The sequence below is a fragment of the Tachypleus tridentatus genome, chromosome 8 (genome assembly GCF_004210375.1).
Source record: "Tachypleus tridentatus isolate NWPU-2018 chromosome 8, ASM421037v1, whole genome shotgun sequence".
In the NCBI taxonomy this organism is placed as follows: domain Eukaryota; kingdom Metazoa; phylum Arthropoda; class Merostomata; order Xiphosura; family Limulidae; genus Tachypleus; species Tachypleus tridentatus.
In genome coordinates, this window is record NC_134832.1 from 119,063,141 (window position 1) to 119,079,547 (window position 16,407).

At 31.9% G+C, this 16,407-nt stretch overlaps 1 protein-coding gene across 7 annotated transcripts in view; it reads left to right on the forward strand.

Moving 5' to 3' along the window:
• Positions 1 to 16,407, forward strand: part of LOC143223330 (pumilio homolog 1-like) — a 106,163-nt gene that overhangs the window by 18,581 nt on the left and 71,175 nt on the right. For all 7 annotated transcript variants that reach the window (XM_076451189.1, XM_076451193.1, XM_076451191.1 and 4 more), the window contains exon 3: positions 11,364 to 11,438. In XM_076451189.1, the coding sequence (XP_076307304.1) occupies positions 11,364 to 11,438 (75 nt within the window). The remainder of the gene's footprint in view (positions 1 to 11,363; positions 11,439 to 16,407) is intronic.

A 16,407-nucleotide genomic window follows, 5' to 3' on the forward strand; every position in this document is an offset into this window, starting at 1 on the left:
ATATATATTTGTAGTAGTAGTAGTGGAATAACTGATATTTCATTGTAAAACTTTAGAGTTTTCAGAATCAGTCTTGAAGAAAGAATGCTTATATTTTGTAAGTAGGTGATGAAAATAACTTTTTATACATTTTGAAAGTTTTAACCTACATGATGGTTTATAAATTTGATGGAACATTGATACCAATGCAGGATTATTTTTTTTTAGGAGGCGGGGTTCTTTAGACTTGTCATTACAAACTTTAAGATTTGGCCACTCCCATCCCATAGTCAATTTTTACTGTATTTGACATCTTTGCTGTTTTGTTTTCAGTAGAAAGAAAACTAATTAGCTCATTAAAATGATTTTTATTATTTGTAAAATGAAGCATTATTTTCTTATATTCAAACACTTTTTGACATCCATCATCAATATGGTATCTGAATGTATTTTTCATCCTTAAACTTCAGGTATAATATTAACAAATTTAGAAGTCACTTGCTTTCAAAGTTTACCAGAATGGATTTGTTCCCATTTTCTGTATTCCACCTTATGAACTACCAGTGTCTTTTTTTATGTTTGTTTATTTTAGATTTTAAAAAACATTGTACATAATGTAAGTTATCATAAAATAGGATTCCAGTGAGTTGTTCTGAGATTTTACACTGTGTATGTGTGTGTGAACAACTGTTTGTACTCTAGTTAGTATTTTATTCATACTATACACAAACAGTAGTGATGATTGTGTATTGGATAGCATCATTTGTTAGGCCACAACACATTCTGGACATCAAGTCATCATAGCACCTAGTATTTTCTCCCATTTTATTTGTAAATAATGCTGTGTTAAATATAATTCAAATCTAGATCAATTCTGGGCTTTTGATACTTCAAAACTATTTTCATATTCTTTTAGTCCTAACTCGAACTTTTTTTCTAGGATTTTAATGGCAGATTTAGCACTTCATGTTTTTTCAAGAGTGAAATACCTATGTTTTATAACATGTTACTAATTTTCTGACATTTTGTTTTTCATCTTTCTCTCAATTCAACCAATTAGTGCATCTATTTAAACCCAGACAGGACTGTTGGCAGTTAGTTCTTGCAATACTATAAAGTTGTTGTTGATTATCATGTAATCATGCTCTTGTTCCAGTAATTGACCTATTATCTTTCAACCACTTCTTTGTCATTCTAAATTTTGAATGGAGAATATTTCTCTTTATTAGTGCTCATCACATGAGCTGTGGATGACTGAAGTTGACATGTTAGATATCTTCCTTCACATCCAAACTGCCTCATTCTCTAGATATTTTCTATAATTTGACCATTAGAATGATGTTTTAAAATTTCATGCTTTTCTTTTCAACATAGTGTCAGCTTCTTCGCATTAATTTGAATCATGAGGACTTTTGTGCTGCCTTCAAGGCCTATTACTGAGATTCCCCTTCAACATGGATGATTGGCTCCACTTAGCCCATTCCCAAAAGATCATCTTCTCTTCAAAATTTTCTTCTTTTACAGAAAGCTGCTCCTTCAGGGTGACCTGTCTGGATATCAGAGTCCTTCTCATGCCATACAATATTTTGTATGTCTGAGCACCTTCTTAAACTGTTGTCTCATCTGAGCTTTGTTTTCTTCTCTCCACCTTCAAGATATTGAGTGTTTGGTTATCAAGATTTGTGCTTTACTCTCTCATCTTGTGTAAAAGGTTCTTTCTCTTTATGGGACTGTGGCTTCCCTGGAACCCCTTATTCCTTTGGAGACGTGTGCTTTCTCCAGTGGATTGTTTCTTTTGGATCCATTGTTCTAAATTGTAAATCTACCCCTCTTTTATTTAAGGAATTATCAGGATAATTAGGACATGCTGATACTGCTTCTAGTGTTCTCTTACCACCCTTGAAACTAGATCTCCATTCTTTCACTGATTCTTCCCTTTCATGCTTTCAAGTGTTCCCTGTTTGAGCCATTAACTTTTTGCTCCATGTACCATCTTACTCTCAAGATTTATTTCCCTTTCCTTCTTGTTCTCCATTCCCATTATTCAGATGTCTGTGCAATTGATGTTTCTATTGCCGCTTCTTCTACACTTTTATTCTCTTCTGCACAGACCACTCCTTCCTTCCTAAGACTTCTTTACTTTCTCTTCTGTCACTTCCTTCTTTCTCTCATCTCTGAGATCCAGGTCAGCTCCCTTGTCCTGTTTATTTACTGCACTAATATTTTTTAGTAATAAAGAAAGTAGGCTTACCTTTTGTTGACATTTGATAGCAAAAACATGGATAAGTACCATATTTCTTGTTTCTCATTTGTGTTCTTTATATATCATTATAAAAGTAATAAAAATGTAAGAATTAAAAACTTGTTAGTTAAATTAAGTAAGGTAATGAGAAATTCTTTGGTGTGGTACCATGTGCAACATTTCACTAAATTTACAACTTGTGTACAGGACTATGAGCTAGACATGGGTCAAATCAATAAAACAAACTGAACTATTTAGGCTAAATAGTTGTAGTTTATAATTTACAGTCATTCTATAAAGTAAAAAAAGAAAATTTAGATTTTTTTATGGTAATTACAGTGTTGATCAAATGGACCAAATATGTAGTTATGGTTGAGAAAATAACAGATAAAATATAGTTTTGCTGGAAAAAAAAAATTTTGATATTTATGTAGGCTTTAAAGATTATGCAAATAAAATGTGATAATTTTCAAGTGAAGAAAAATATTTTTAAACTTAATATAAAAATCCCTATGTGCTTAGAGTAGTCAACACTTTTACTCTGTATGTATTAAAACAATCTAGTGAAAAATACTTAACTTAAAACTCTGATTTTTTTTTTATACAACTCACAAATTTTAAAGCTGTTCAAAACATACTGAAAGTTATAGAATGGAAACTGATGGTCACTTGGAGTGATAAGGTCAGTATAATCCACCAAATCCATAATGAGAGAATTAAAAAGTAAACAGGTAAGACCAACAGGTATTTAAATACGCATGAGATTTCCACAGTGAGTTTTGATTTTTTTGAGAAAGAAACTGCTCATGCAATTCATGTTTTTCTTGTCATTGACCTGGCACAGAAGTCGATCACTGGCGTCCAAAGAAAAGCATCTTTACCCTACACAATGGCCACAAAGCAATCTCGCTTGCACAGGGTTGCAGGCATAGAATACAACTTTTCCATGAAACAGTTGACAACCTCATCCTAAAGAAATAATCCCTTAGGTCAAATTAGCACATGATTTTAACCAAATTTACTACATTCCAACTTTAAACTTTAAAAAATTTTGTAAATATGCAAGAAGAAAAGGTGTGTACTACAGTAAGATATAGTCTAATGATATTCAACATGTGTAAATTACCATTTTGTTTAATATTATTTAATTGAAAATATCATAAAATGTTACTCAGGCCCAAAAATATAGAGAAGCTTGATATAACTAAAAATAACTGTTACAATGAAATAAAAAAGCATATTTCAAATATAAATCAGTTCAGTTAAACTATGCCTGCTTCAGCAAAACCACCTGTTAAGGTTCTCTTTCAAAAGAATGTGTGGGATGTGGATATGTAATGTCATTCATGCAGTTAAGCACTTATTTTTAAATGTAATGTTTTGGCAATGTTTTTCTGTTCCAGGTTTTTCATAATTTTGAGGGAAATTTTCATTTTTCATTTTATTAACCCTTTTGTGATAGACTCTGTATACCATACATGAGTTTCATATATGCATTTGCACACACATTAAGTATTTATGCTATAAATTTTGATGCTGTAGGTATACCTTCACCAAATATGGTAGGTTTTTACTAATGATTCTTTTGTACATAGACTACTAACAAAAAGAGTCAATACTGTCACAAACAAATCTGCAATAAAAACACTTCATTAGAGAATTAATTTGCTGAGTGCAAAATTATTTTCATGTCATGATTAAAAAACTATTCTTTGTCCAGAAACCTCTTAAATACATTTCAAACATTTGTTTTCAGTACAACTTTATATTTTCTCTAACAAAAATCTTTCAGTTTGACCAAACTTGTAACCACCACAAAAATTGAGAAATATAATTATTTTCTTTCATTTTAGAATGCAAAAACACAAATATTTAGTCTAAACAAATTAAAATCTCATAACATTGTATATTCCTTATTTTTATTATATTGGCCTTTCCTCTGTTCATGGCTAACAATACTGAAGTTACAATGATTAAGCACATGTGCACTCATGGTCCTGGTATCTTATAAAACTGACTTTTAGTCTTTACAATGTAGCCTGTCTTAACTATGTTCAAGTGGACTAGTATTTTGTAAAATAGTCTTTCTATCGTTATGCATTATATATGAATATAAATTGTTATTGTTTACAAACAAGTTCTTAAACTTATTTTTCTTAATATGCAGAACAGTAAATGAAGAAGTAAGCAATTATTTTTTCATGTTATAACCTTTATGCTCAGTTGCTGTTGTCGTAGCTTGCTAAGCCTTAAGAAATTTCAGACGTGGAGGATGTGAAATGAAATAATTTTTTTTAGGTTTTATATATATTTGAATAACCAAAATATCAAACATTCCTATATCAGTACCATAAAATTCCATTATAACTTAGTAACTAAACCTTGTTGAGAAAAAACGTTTGATCGTATATATATAAGAGACTGTTTCCAAAAATGAAAAGAGGTGAGCAGGGCCACTGTGTTTAATATCTCAGCAGACAGAAGAGATGGAAAGTTCTTATTTTGTATTCCAGCTTGATAGTATTGGTAATTTGAGTTACTAAATTGTATGGAACTATAGACCTTGCATTTTGACATCATAAACATCTAATTTGAACCAGTGCTGCATTCAGCATACCATGTGACACACAAAAATCAATGTTTAAGTGTGTTTTTTTTATATTTAGTTTTAAATTAAGAAATTAAATAATTTAAAATACGAAAACTTGAATAATGCTTTAGAGTTTGATTCCAAACTTGGCATAAATTCATAAAACAGTAGTTCAATAAAATTTTGAATGCCAGTTAACATACTCGACAACATGACCTGTAGAGGTAGGGTTCATAGAAAGATTTTAACATAGACATATCATATTATGCTGTTACGTAGATACGTGATTCATGAGTTTTTAATACCTACTTATCACTACAGTGTTGTGGTTATATTAACTTTTTTAATTGTTTCATTATTAGTATCTATCCAGTTTTTTTTATTCTGATAGACAGCAATGATGCCAGTTAGGTGGGAGGAGTTGTATTGGTATTGTTCAATATAAATATATAATCCAGATTTTTTTCTAAATTTACTTATTCCAGTGTATTTAAGGGAAATTTCTTTAACAAATATTTGTTCTTGGTAGTACTTAATACAGTAACAGGCCTTCTAGTGGATCTGAGTTGAATTTAATCTGATGCTGTTGGCACTGGTTTGTGACTGTACATACCAAGAATTTATGAATGTATTCTTTTGTTTTTTGAATTACAAGTATTGAAAGTGACATGCTTAATCACCTTGAAAACATTATTATTATATGCTGAGTAGTATATTTCTGTTGGCTGTTGACACTGACTAAATTTATTGTTGGAAGGGTTGTTTTCAAAGATATCTCTAAAGTTAAGAGTTAGTGTGTGTATTCTATAGTGAGGAAGAAAAAACAATATTTATGAAAAAGAAAAAAGAAAATTTACTTAAATCAGTCCTTCACATTAGAGGTACCCATCAAACTGTTCAAAAGTTGCTCATTAAACAAGTTTTAAGATCTTGTTAAAACCCCTTGTCAAGACTGTCATGAAACACACTGTTTTTGATCCACTGTTGTCCCTTCATTTCTATTAAGAAATACTAAAATTTCAATTTTTATCCTGCTATTATTTCTCATGACACTGTCCACACAGTAAGCTGTTGTTTATATGTGCAGACAAACTCGTATATAACTTCTTTGATACACGTGCATTATCAGACACTTTCAAAATATGTTGTATATGGACATCACATATTTGTAAATAAAAAACTAGGTTAGTATTTTAAAGTTACAAAATTAAATGTTAATTTTTAGCTTACTCAGTCTGGCATAAGGTTTTAGCATATTTGATCATGACCTAAATTGAATTTCATGACCTAATTTCTGAATGACAAAAGGCTGCAAAGGCTACAATATCAATCAGAGGTCATCAGAGTTCAATGAAACACTGAACATTTCTCAGTTTAGCTAATGAAAGTATTTTGTTGATAAAAAAAAACATTTCAGTTCATATAAATTAATCTTTATTTTCCACTTTTGTGAACAAAGAATTGAGATCAGGCATCAGCTCACTAACAGTGGAATCTTTAGTGAGGGGTTTTACAGCCCTTATGCATTTTTTCAAACACAAAGGACTGATTACATATTTTCATTTAACTTGGGCTGTTTAGTATTATAACATAACGCCTTTCTTCCTTGCAAGTTGTTAAAGAATCTCTAGGTAACAGTTTTCTAACCACACTTCTAATTTCAGTTTTTTTCATTTGTGTACAAACCAACAAATACTAAGTTAGATTATTTAATGCTGAAATCTCATGTTTAGAAAATGGTTACTAAAATATACCCACATCCAAAGAGAAAAATATACTTACTGCAAAAGAACCAAATGTAATAATTACAAGGAAAATGAAATGAAACAATAAAACTTGTATTTCATGATAACTGTGTGGAGAAGTATTGAAATTAAAATGAGTTTTTCTAACTAAGAAAAATCCAAGTGTATGTTACAAAGCATACTTTAGGAAAAGTAATACATTGAGAAATTTTTGTAGAGTTCTAACTTGAGCTCTGGTTTTGATGATAATGAAAAGTAGTGAAATGAAATGATTAACGTGCATGTTGTTACAATAAAGGCAAAGAACAGAATCTTGGCAGTTTAAAAAAGTAAGCATTGCTTAACTTTCAAGACCACTTAGATTGTTGGGTGGCTTTAATAGTAATTTGCCTTATTACTATACATATTCTAACTGTTCCCCAGTGGTACAGCAATATGCCAGTGGATACAAACCACTAGAAACCCATGGTGGGCATAGCACAGATTGCCAATTTTGTAGTTTTGTGCTTAACTTGAAACAATTACTCAACCATATTCTGACTGCCATAAATATGTACAGTTTTTATTTATTTTATTTTTGCAGTTTGATGACATTATAATTGCTGATTTTTTTTGTCAGATTCAGCAACTGAGTGTTTAATGACATTGTCACCTAATGTGTGTTTGAGTGCCTTGTCTGTCAGTCACCATGATGTTATATTTTGGTCTCGTGTGGATGTGGTTATTATAGAGTATGTCACTATATGTTATGACAATTTGTCCATGCGTATATGGGTATTCAAGAATATTTCAACACTGTGTGCACTGATATTTTGACTTAATATAAGGTTTACATTATCGTGTCACTCATTTTATTTGTAGTTATGTGTACAAATGTGTTGATATATTATATTGGCAAGATGTATACAGTATCTCTCCTGGATTATCACATGTTGTATAATTCTTTATTGGAGAGCTGGCCATAGATGCAAGCAGTCAAATTGCCTTCTTGATGTCCAGATCTAATATAATATGAATTTAGTTTGTTATTTAAGTATTGGTTTTACTCCCAATATATTCAACAGCGTTGATACCCAGTACAGTACAAATATGTGCAAGTTTATTTGCTGACAAGTGTAAGGAATTACTTGAATGTGTGGATGAAAATATCACATTGTATTGTTTTGGGTCTGGCTTTAACTTGTGATCAGAATTCTGATATTGGTACAATTCAGCTAGTAGATAAATATGATGTTGAATATAAACAAACTGATCGTGTACAAGACTCCAAAACTTTCACTTTAACCACAGAAATTAAATTTCTTTAAAAAGTTTGCAAATGTTGCCTGCCACAGAGAAGCTCCACAACTCTCAAGTTGATTTAAGTATATTTACATAAATAATGGATCAGAATATACTTTCAATGTTTCTTTCACTTAACAGTGTATGAACTGGCACCTTAGGTTGTAGTGATGCTTTTAAAACTGTGTTTGCTTTTATAAAAATGAGGAGAGTTAGATTTTAATCAAAGCAAATTCATTTGTAAAGTGAAACTTTACCAAGTAAATAAAGTAGACCTATCCTGGAATTTAAAAAAAAAAAAAAAGTTTCCCAAGAAACAAAGTATTGTATTTGCTCTGTCTCATAACATCCAGAAGTATTAGGTTGAGGAATAATTTGTGAGCGTTTTTAAATAATTTCATTCAAGCATTACATGCAAGACTATACAATACTTCAATGCATGAACACATTACACCCAAAACATTTATTATGATACTTTATTTCATGTAATACCTAGGTATATAGTATGCATTGTTTTAAACGAAATTGCAAGAAATTAAATGCGAAAAGCAGATGGTGTCGAAAATGCTCGATTTTGTCCACTTGACATTCCATTTAATGAGCTGAAAATGAAAGCAAAAATTAAAGACATGAAAATCAAACACACCATCTATTAGAGCAAAAAATTATCTACCAAATGACATGAAATATTTTGCGAAAGCATTTCATTTATGAATATATTTTTTAACTTGAAAAAACGCTCATGAATTATTCCTCAACCCAATAGATTTTTTTTTTCTTCTGTTGAATGGTTAAAGAAGTTCTAGGAATCATAAATTGAAAAAACAAGATGAATTACACTGACAACCCAGTCATTGAATTTAAATCTATGTCTATTATAAAGTATTACTTTGCAGACCTAGCTAAAAGGTACTGTGTTCTTTAAAAGTTAGGAAAATGACAATCTATGAAATGTTTTTTTACATATATATATATATATAATTTGTAATCTGTGAAATACTGGTTAATTTTTGCTATATTCTCTATGGGTTTTTTTAACAGTGCAAAATGAATAAATCAAATGAGTACTAAATCATTTTTGAGTTGCATGTATATACATCAAAACTTTAGATGGAAAATACTATATATATTCTGTTTTGTCATTTTGAGGGACTTGCTTTTTTTTTGTACAGTTTTCATGAAAACTTCTTTGAAATCAGTAGTGGACTATTTATCATAGTCATTGCAAGTTATATAATGAAAACCTAAAATATTTAACTATTGTTTATTTAAATTGTGTAAAATATTTTATTTTATATCCATAGGCCTTTTTAGTCAAAGTACTCTGTATTGGTCCACACAACACACTGTCAGTTCACTGTTGTAGCAGAAAATAGTTAATTTTTGCATTTAAGCCATTGAAATAAATTCGTTAATGTATTTTATTGTCTTTCTATGATTCCAAAAGGCCTACAACCCTGTTATGAAGTGAAACTGTCTTAGCTGAAGATAACTTCTAACCTGCCAAATTTTATATTTATGTCCTCTGATCCTATAGTTTTCTCTGTTAAATATGGAAAAAGATGATGCATCAACACTATCTATTCCCTTTACAATCTTAAAGACTATAATCAAGTTTTCTCTAAATCTTCTTTTTTCAAGAGAAAACATTATGAGAGATATTAGCCCTTTCATCCCAGTCACCATTCTTGAAACCTTCCTTTGAACCCTTTTCCAACAATTCAGTTTCTTTTCTAATGCAACGAGCTTAACACTGAACACAGTATCCCAGATATGGACTAACCAGTGAACTACAGAATGGAATTACAACGTCTTTAAATTTGTATTAAATATTTCTGTAGAGACAACCTAAAATCCTATTTGCCCTACCACTAGCAACAACACTGTTTGGATGGTTTTAAGAGACAAATCAACTATTATACCAAGATGCTCTTCTTTCATAACACTGTTAAGTTTATTCCTATTCAAATTATTGTAGCCCATGTGCAATATCTTACATTTATTGTAATTAAAACCCACCTACCATTTATTTGTCCAGTTCACTAAATGTTCTGAATCCTTTTGTAAATCAGCAGCATCCTCTTCACAGCTGGTACACTGAAGGTGTTAACATCATCTGCACATTTTAAGTAGTTTATTGATCATTCTTGTATGTGTGTCATTGAGGGACCCCATTGTGACATTAATCCAGTATGACCGAACTCCATTTGCAACACCCACTGCTTTCTTCCATCCAGCCACTTTGTTACCCAATTTGCTAACACATACACACACCTTAAGTTTTTTTTATGAGTAATATAAATTCCACACCGTGTCGGTTGCTAATTAAGTGTTACAATTATGTTGGTTTCTAAAGTTACCGTATAAAAATATTTTTCATCAATTTTTTTTCACAGTTCCTCTTGCCTATTGCTGTCATTTTTAGTGATAAAATCAAGCATTGCCAAAGTCCTCTTGTGGACCTTTTTGTAAACTATAAGACAATTGAATATTGTCACATTTGTGTGATTAATACTATTTTATTCTTTGTGCAATGTTTTATTACATAATTGTTAATTATCTTTGTGCATACCCTGTAAAAATCTTAATTATGTGTTTAGACATCTGTGGCTTCACCACTAACATGGATGATTTACCTGGGCTTTGTTTACATGTTTTACTTCAAGTGTGACCAACCACGTCCCAGTTTACTGGGTATAGCCAACCACTTGATGCGTTCAAACTGTCTAATATCGCATTTAACGACACCTTCAAAGTTTGATAAAATAGCTTAATACCACAGTAGGTCAGATGATTGATTTTCTGTTACCTACCGTTTTTTTTTTTACATCATTATTTTGGTTTAAACTGAATATGTGTACAACATTTAATAAATAATTATTTAAAACTTTACTATATATATGTAAGACCCTGCATGGCCAGCTGGTTATGGCGCTCGACTCGTAAATTGAGGAGTGCATTTCGAATCCCACTCACACCAAACATGCTCGCCCTTACAACCGTTGTGGTGCTATAATTTGACAGTAAAAAAATTGGTAAAAGAGTAGCCCAAGATTTGGCGGTGGGTGGTGATGACTAGCTGCCTTTCCTCTAGTCTTACACTGCTAAATTAGGAAGGCTAGTGCTTATAGCCCTCGTGTATCTTTGCGCAAAATTCAAGGTAAACCATACACAGACAGACACACTCACGCACGCACTTATACATTGTGTAAATTTTGTGTGTTAATAGTTTGGACATTTTAAAATAGTTTTAATAACGTATACAGTTCGACTGTAATAACTGGAGGCTTTCATGTATCAGTATCTCTTGTTAAATACAAAAAATCGTTCAAGCTTGTCCAGACTTTAACCTGTCGTATACTTGCCCTCAGCTTGATTTATGTAATAAATAAATAAATGATAAAAAATTTTCCTGCAGACTTTAACGCGTGAAACACTTTAGTTACTCAAATCACGACTTAGATACAAGTTAATGTATGGTGAGACCTGGTTTCGGAGCGTGATGTTCAGTCTTTCCTTGTTTCAGGTTCGTGCTTGTGATTCCACCGAATTAGAAAGTGACTTCCAGGCGCTCGCTTTAGAGACTAGTCATCCTTTAGAGGTGAGTACTTGTTTTGTGACACCTTGTATGCATTATAAATACACACACACACACAGACTTGTATATTATAATTTTGGACCGGATACTCATTCTTATCTTAAATTTACTCGGTCATTTTTGGGTTTTTATTACTAGTGCCGTCATTGGGATTTCTTTTTTTAATTTATATAAACAAGTAGTTATTGTCAAATTAAGGCTAATTATAATAAATATGACATAAGAATTCAGTATCAAGAAAACGATTGATTTTTAAAATTCCTTGTTTATACAGATGAGTTACATTAAATGTTAAGGATTCGTATCAGACACCGAGAGTTCATATCACCAAGCGCCCTAGTGGCTGAGCGGAAAGTCTGAGGGCTTATAACTCCAATATTCAGGTTCCAGTGCCTGCGATGGGCAGAAAATGGCATATTATGTTACATTGTGCTTTACAACAAACACATATGCATACATACACATGTCGGCCAAGAATGACACTAAAATGGGTTACATTAATATCAGTGACAACAAATAAAATACAGGCTCGGAAAAGAGAGGTTAATGTTATTGAATAATTAACACGATTGCTAAAATCAATTAATATTTTAAGTAATTTGAAACTGCAATATATTTTAATGTTTTTTTTAGTTGGGTTCGACATTTACTTACTACTTGCTTATGAACATAAAACAAAAAAAATATTGGCTAATCTTTGTTTTGTTTTTGTTAAGCTCACTTACTCTAAAAATTTTACTATGCAATTTTAATTGATCTGCTACGTAGTAGTGCAGTGCTTGTTATGTTTTTGTTTGTTGTTGTTCATTTTGTAAAATATTTACCAATCAGAAGAGGGGAACGTCTGATATCCCGAGCCTGCAGTTTTATACTACTATAGCGCAACGTTCTGAGAATGTCGTATGTGGTAGAAATGTGTGTATAAACACACAAGAAAAAAGAAATAGTGATCTTTGAACAAAAAGGTACTACTCTAGCCTGTGTGTGTAGAAGTAATACGTCATTCAGTATTATTTGATGTGACAGTAACAGGTGCGAGTCTTATTTTTTAACACTCCTACGAAAAAAATATTTACATTCACTAAAGTGATTTTGGGGCCTATCAGGCCCCATATATTTTTCCAATAGAAACACAGTGATTTAGCAACATTCATTACAAACAACTTCAGAATGGCTCTGACAAACATTTTTTTTACAATTTGAGCAAACAATTTTCGACTGTCTATCTTTTGATCTGCCGCACAAATGGCATCGTGTAAATGTACAGCTTCATCAAGAGATATGATTTTTGACACGGTTTGAAGATTTCAGCTCCTATATATATAAGATTTGTGGATTCTTCTAGAATATTCTAGAAGCTTCAAGAATATTCTAGATTATTCTAAATACTTCTGTAAGGTTTCTAGAATGTTCTAGAACAGGCGTGGGCAAACTAGGCAATAATCAGGACCGTCTAAAATTATTGTTGGAGTAGTTATTATCCTAAATATCTATCTTTTGAAAAGAAGTTGTAAAATTAATATATTTTTACTATAATTTGCTTTTCTCGGTTGCCCAGGCCTGTTCTAGAATTATTCAGGAAATAAATAGTCATTTTTATGTTTTTTGATCTGGGGCCTAATAGGCCCCAAAATACCCTTAGTGGATGTTTTAAAAAAATTTTTAAATATTATTTCGCAAATGTCTGAAAAGTCAAAATATTATTGCTCCTTAAAATATAAAGGGATAGGGTCAGTTAATGGCAATTTCATTTAAATACAAAATTATTAGCCTAATATTAATAACCTTTCAAGTTGCTCTGGGGCCTATCAGGCCCCAATTTTCGTAGGAGTGTTAAGAGAGGAGTTGAGTTGACTGAAGGCCAACAATGTTTTGTTTGCGTGTTAGTACTCGCCTCTTACAAAAGTAGCTACGACCATGCTTTAATATTATCATCTAGTTTGAATATATTTCGCACAGAGCCGTGAAATTGTGGAAACAAAATACTTTTTTTTTTTTTCATTGTGGTTCTGGAAAAGCCATAAAATTTCGGTTTCAGTATTTTATTTGTTTATTTATCGTGTCAACCATTGTAAACCTCGTGCCACGCGGTTTGTGGAGCCTTATACTTTCCACAAGCTGACTTGTGATGAACGGAAATTCAAGTTTAATCCTGCCTGGTAACATTCAAGTTTTTGAAATTTGAGCACCAGGTTTTTTTCTTCTGTTTATTCTTTATAACTTCCCAAATAACTACGTGAAATAAAAAACAACCCAAACTGTGTGGACGTTGTTTACAGCTTTGGAAAATGTGCTAAGTGTCTGTTATTATTTTAAAAAGTTTTAAGATTATCGAAAATAAAACTTGTATGCAAGAGAGTTGAGGTAGTTATTTAATAATAAAATGTTAGATAATACGTATTGAATTGTAGATTTTGAATGTTTGACGGCTTCTCTACATGTTTTAAAATTTAAATATCTCGGTGATTTGGAGTTTGTGGATCGGGAGCACAAACACAACTTTTAGTATTTTTTATTGGCCCACATTTTTTATACTTTAAACCATCCTTAATAAAAATGCAAAGAGCAACCTTCTCAAATAAGAGTACTTCATCGTAAAAATTTGAGTTGTATTTATACATATAAACCATGTACACGGCTGTTAAAATGTTTTACGAATTTTCAGCCACAGTACAAAATTTTTAGCTATACTGAAATGACAGCGTAGGGGAGAATGATGACATTCCACAATGTCATGTACAGTAGAGGGGAAGGAGTAGTTACCCTCCTAGCAGCGGGATTATAGGAGCCTTTCTAGGAAAATACTGAAAATGGTACCATTTTAAATATCCTGAGGCTAAAAAAATATATGAGTTTAAATGCTCATTTTATTGTGATAAGAAAACGGTTTCGTTTAAGAAATTATGAGTTTACGATAAACAACTGAATGGCTGTAACGTGACTAATAAACAAATCACATTTTGTAACAAATGATCTAACAGCGCCTAGACACTAGGAGCTACACTTTTCATGTGGTATACGATGATTACTTTGATGTAATTGTTTTGTTCACGTATTAAACATCTACACTGATAGTTGCCGATAGCATTGATATACGGGCTAGAAAATCCGCGAAGCCAAGGGTTTTGCTTCATGAGTTGACAAGAACACTTGGGCTACAAAAATTGTGCTCTTCATACTTTCCTGGTAAATGCGACACAGATGACACATACGATATTTGTAAGACTAGAGTTCTGAACTATTGTCATGCAGTGCATTGTGAACTGCTACCATCATACGGAGGAAACGTGCTGTCAGGGGGTAAGGATGTTGAGACAGGTGACATGTGGCACTTTGATACAAGTAATTTATTTTTGGTAGCTTTTTCGTACACATATTCCCATTAGTTTGTTTACAGTTAAGCACAAAGCTACACAATGAGCTGTCTGTGCTTTGCCCACCACGAATATCGAAACTCGTTTCTAGCGTTGAAAGTCCGGAGACATACCGCTATGCCACTGGGTGGCTCTCCATTATTGAACAAAATAAAGAATGATCAGTGATGTCGAGAAAACCCACTTGTAGAGTTACACAAGGAACACCTTTATACCTATATTAAAAATAACATAATAATAAATAATATAAAATTATATATTCAAACATTTAAGCACGCCCTCTACATTCCGACGCTCAGTGTTCGAAAACGTGTGAAGGTGACTTTTTATGTTCTTTGAATCTGGTTTCCATTTTTCTACTTGTTTCCCCAATATAAAAGTCGTGGCAGTTATCACATTGTATTTTATAAATAATGTTGGTGTGGTGTTTGCCATTCATCAAAGACTCCTTTAATTTCAAGTCTGATCTAAATCAACTTAATCATAAAGCCTTAATGGCCAATTTCGATGTTATATCCCTCTTTACAGAAGTTCCAACCACTGAAGCCTGCAAGATAGCCTTAGAATTCTATATCTGAGACCCTAACCCAACTATAGACGTTCCCAGCAATCAATTAGTAACCCTCATAGAATTCACCACGATAAAGACAAACTTCATGTTCAACAACCACAACTATATACAAACAAATGGCCTAAGCATGGGCAACCCAGTATCACCAGTTCTAGCTAATATTTTTATGACACAAGTTGAAACACAAGCAATTAACACAGCATTACATCCACCACTATACTGGTACAGATATGGAGACGACACGATTGAGGGATTCACATCTACAGAACACACACTTAGGTTTTTCAATCACATTAACTCTATACATCCCAACATTAAATTCACATGTGAACAGGAAGAAAGCAATCAAATATCATTTCTTAACCTCAAAATTACAAGAACTGACACACAATTTAAAACAGAAATCCACCAAAAAATTACCCATACTGGACTGTACATTCCTTGGGACTCAGCACATGAAACAAAACAAAAACTCAACACACTAAGAAACCAAATAAACACAGCCGTAAAACTATGCTCACCAGATAAAATTAACGATGAATTAGACAAAATAAAACAATACTTCATCAACATCAATACGTTTCCTCCACAAACCGTAGAAAACCTTATACACAGACACCTGAACAGAAAGCATAATCAAACAACAAAAGTAAATATATCTCACGAATCAAAAAATCACGAAACCGTATACTGCTGCATACCATATGTTCCAGACATCATCAGAAAAATAACCAACATTTGGCAAACACTAGTAACAAAATATGACATTCCAGTTAATACCAAATTTATTCAAAAGCCAGGCACAAAACTGAGGTCTATATTATGTAAAAACTACACTGACAAACATCACACCAACATTATTTATAAAATACAATGTGATAACTGCCACGACTTCTATATTGGAGAAACAAGTAGAAAAATGGAAACCAGATTCAAAGAACATAATAAGTCACCTTCACACGTTTTCGAACACTGCAAGTCAAATAAACACAACATAACCATAGAAAACACTCAAATACTAAATAAA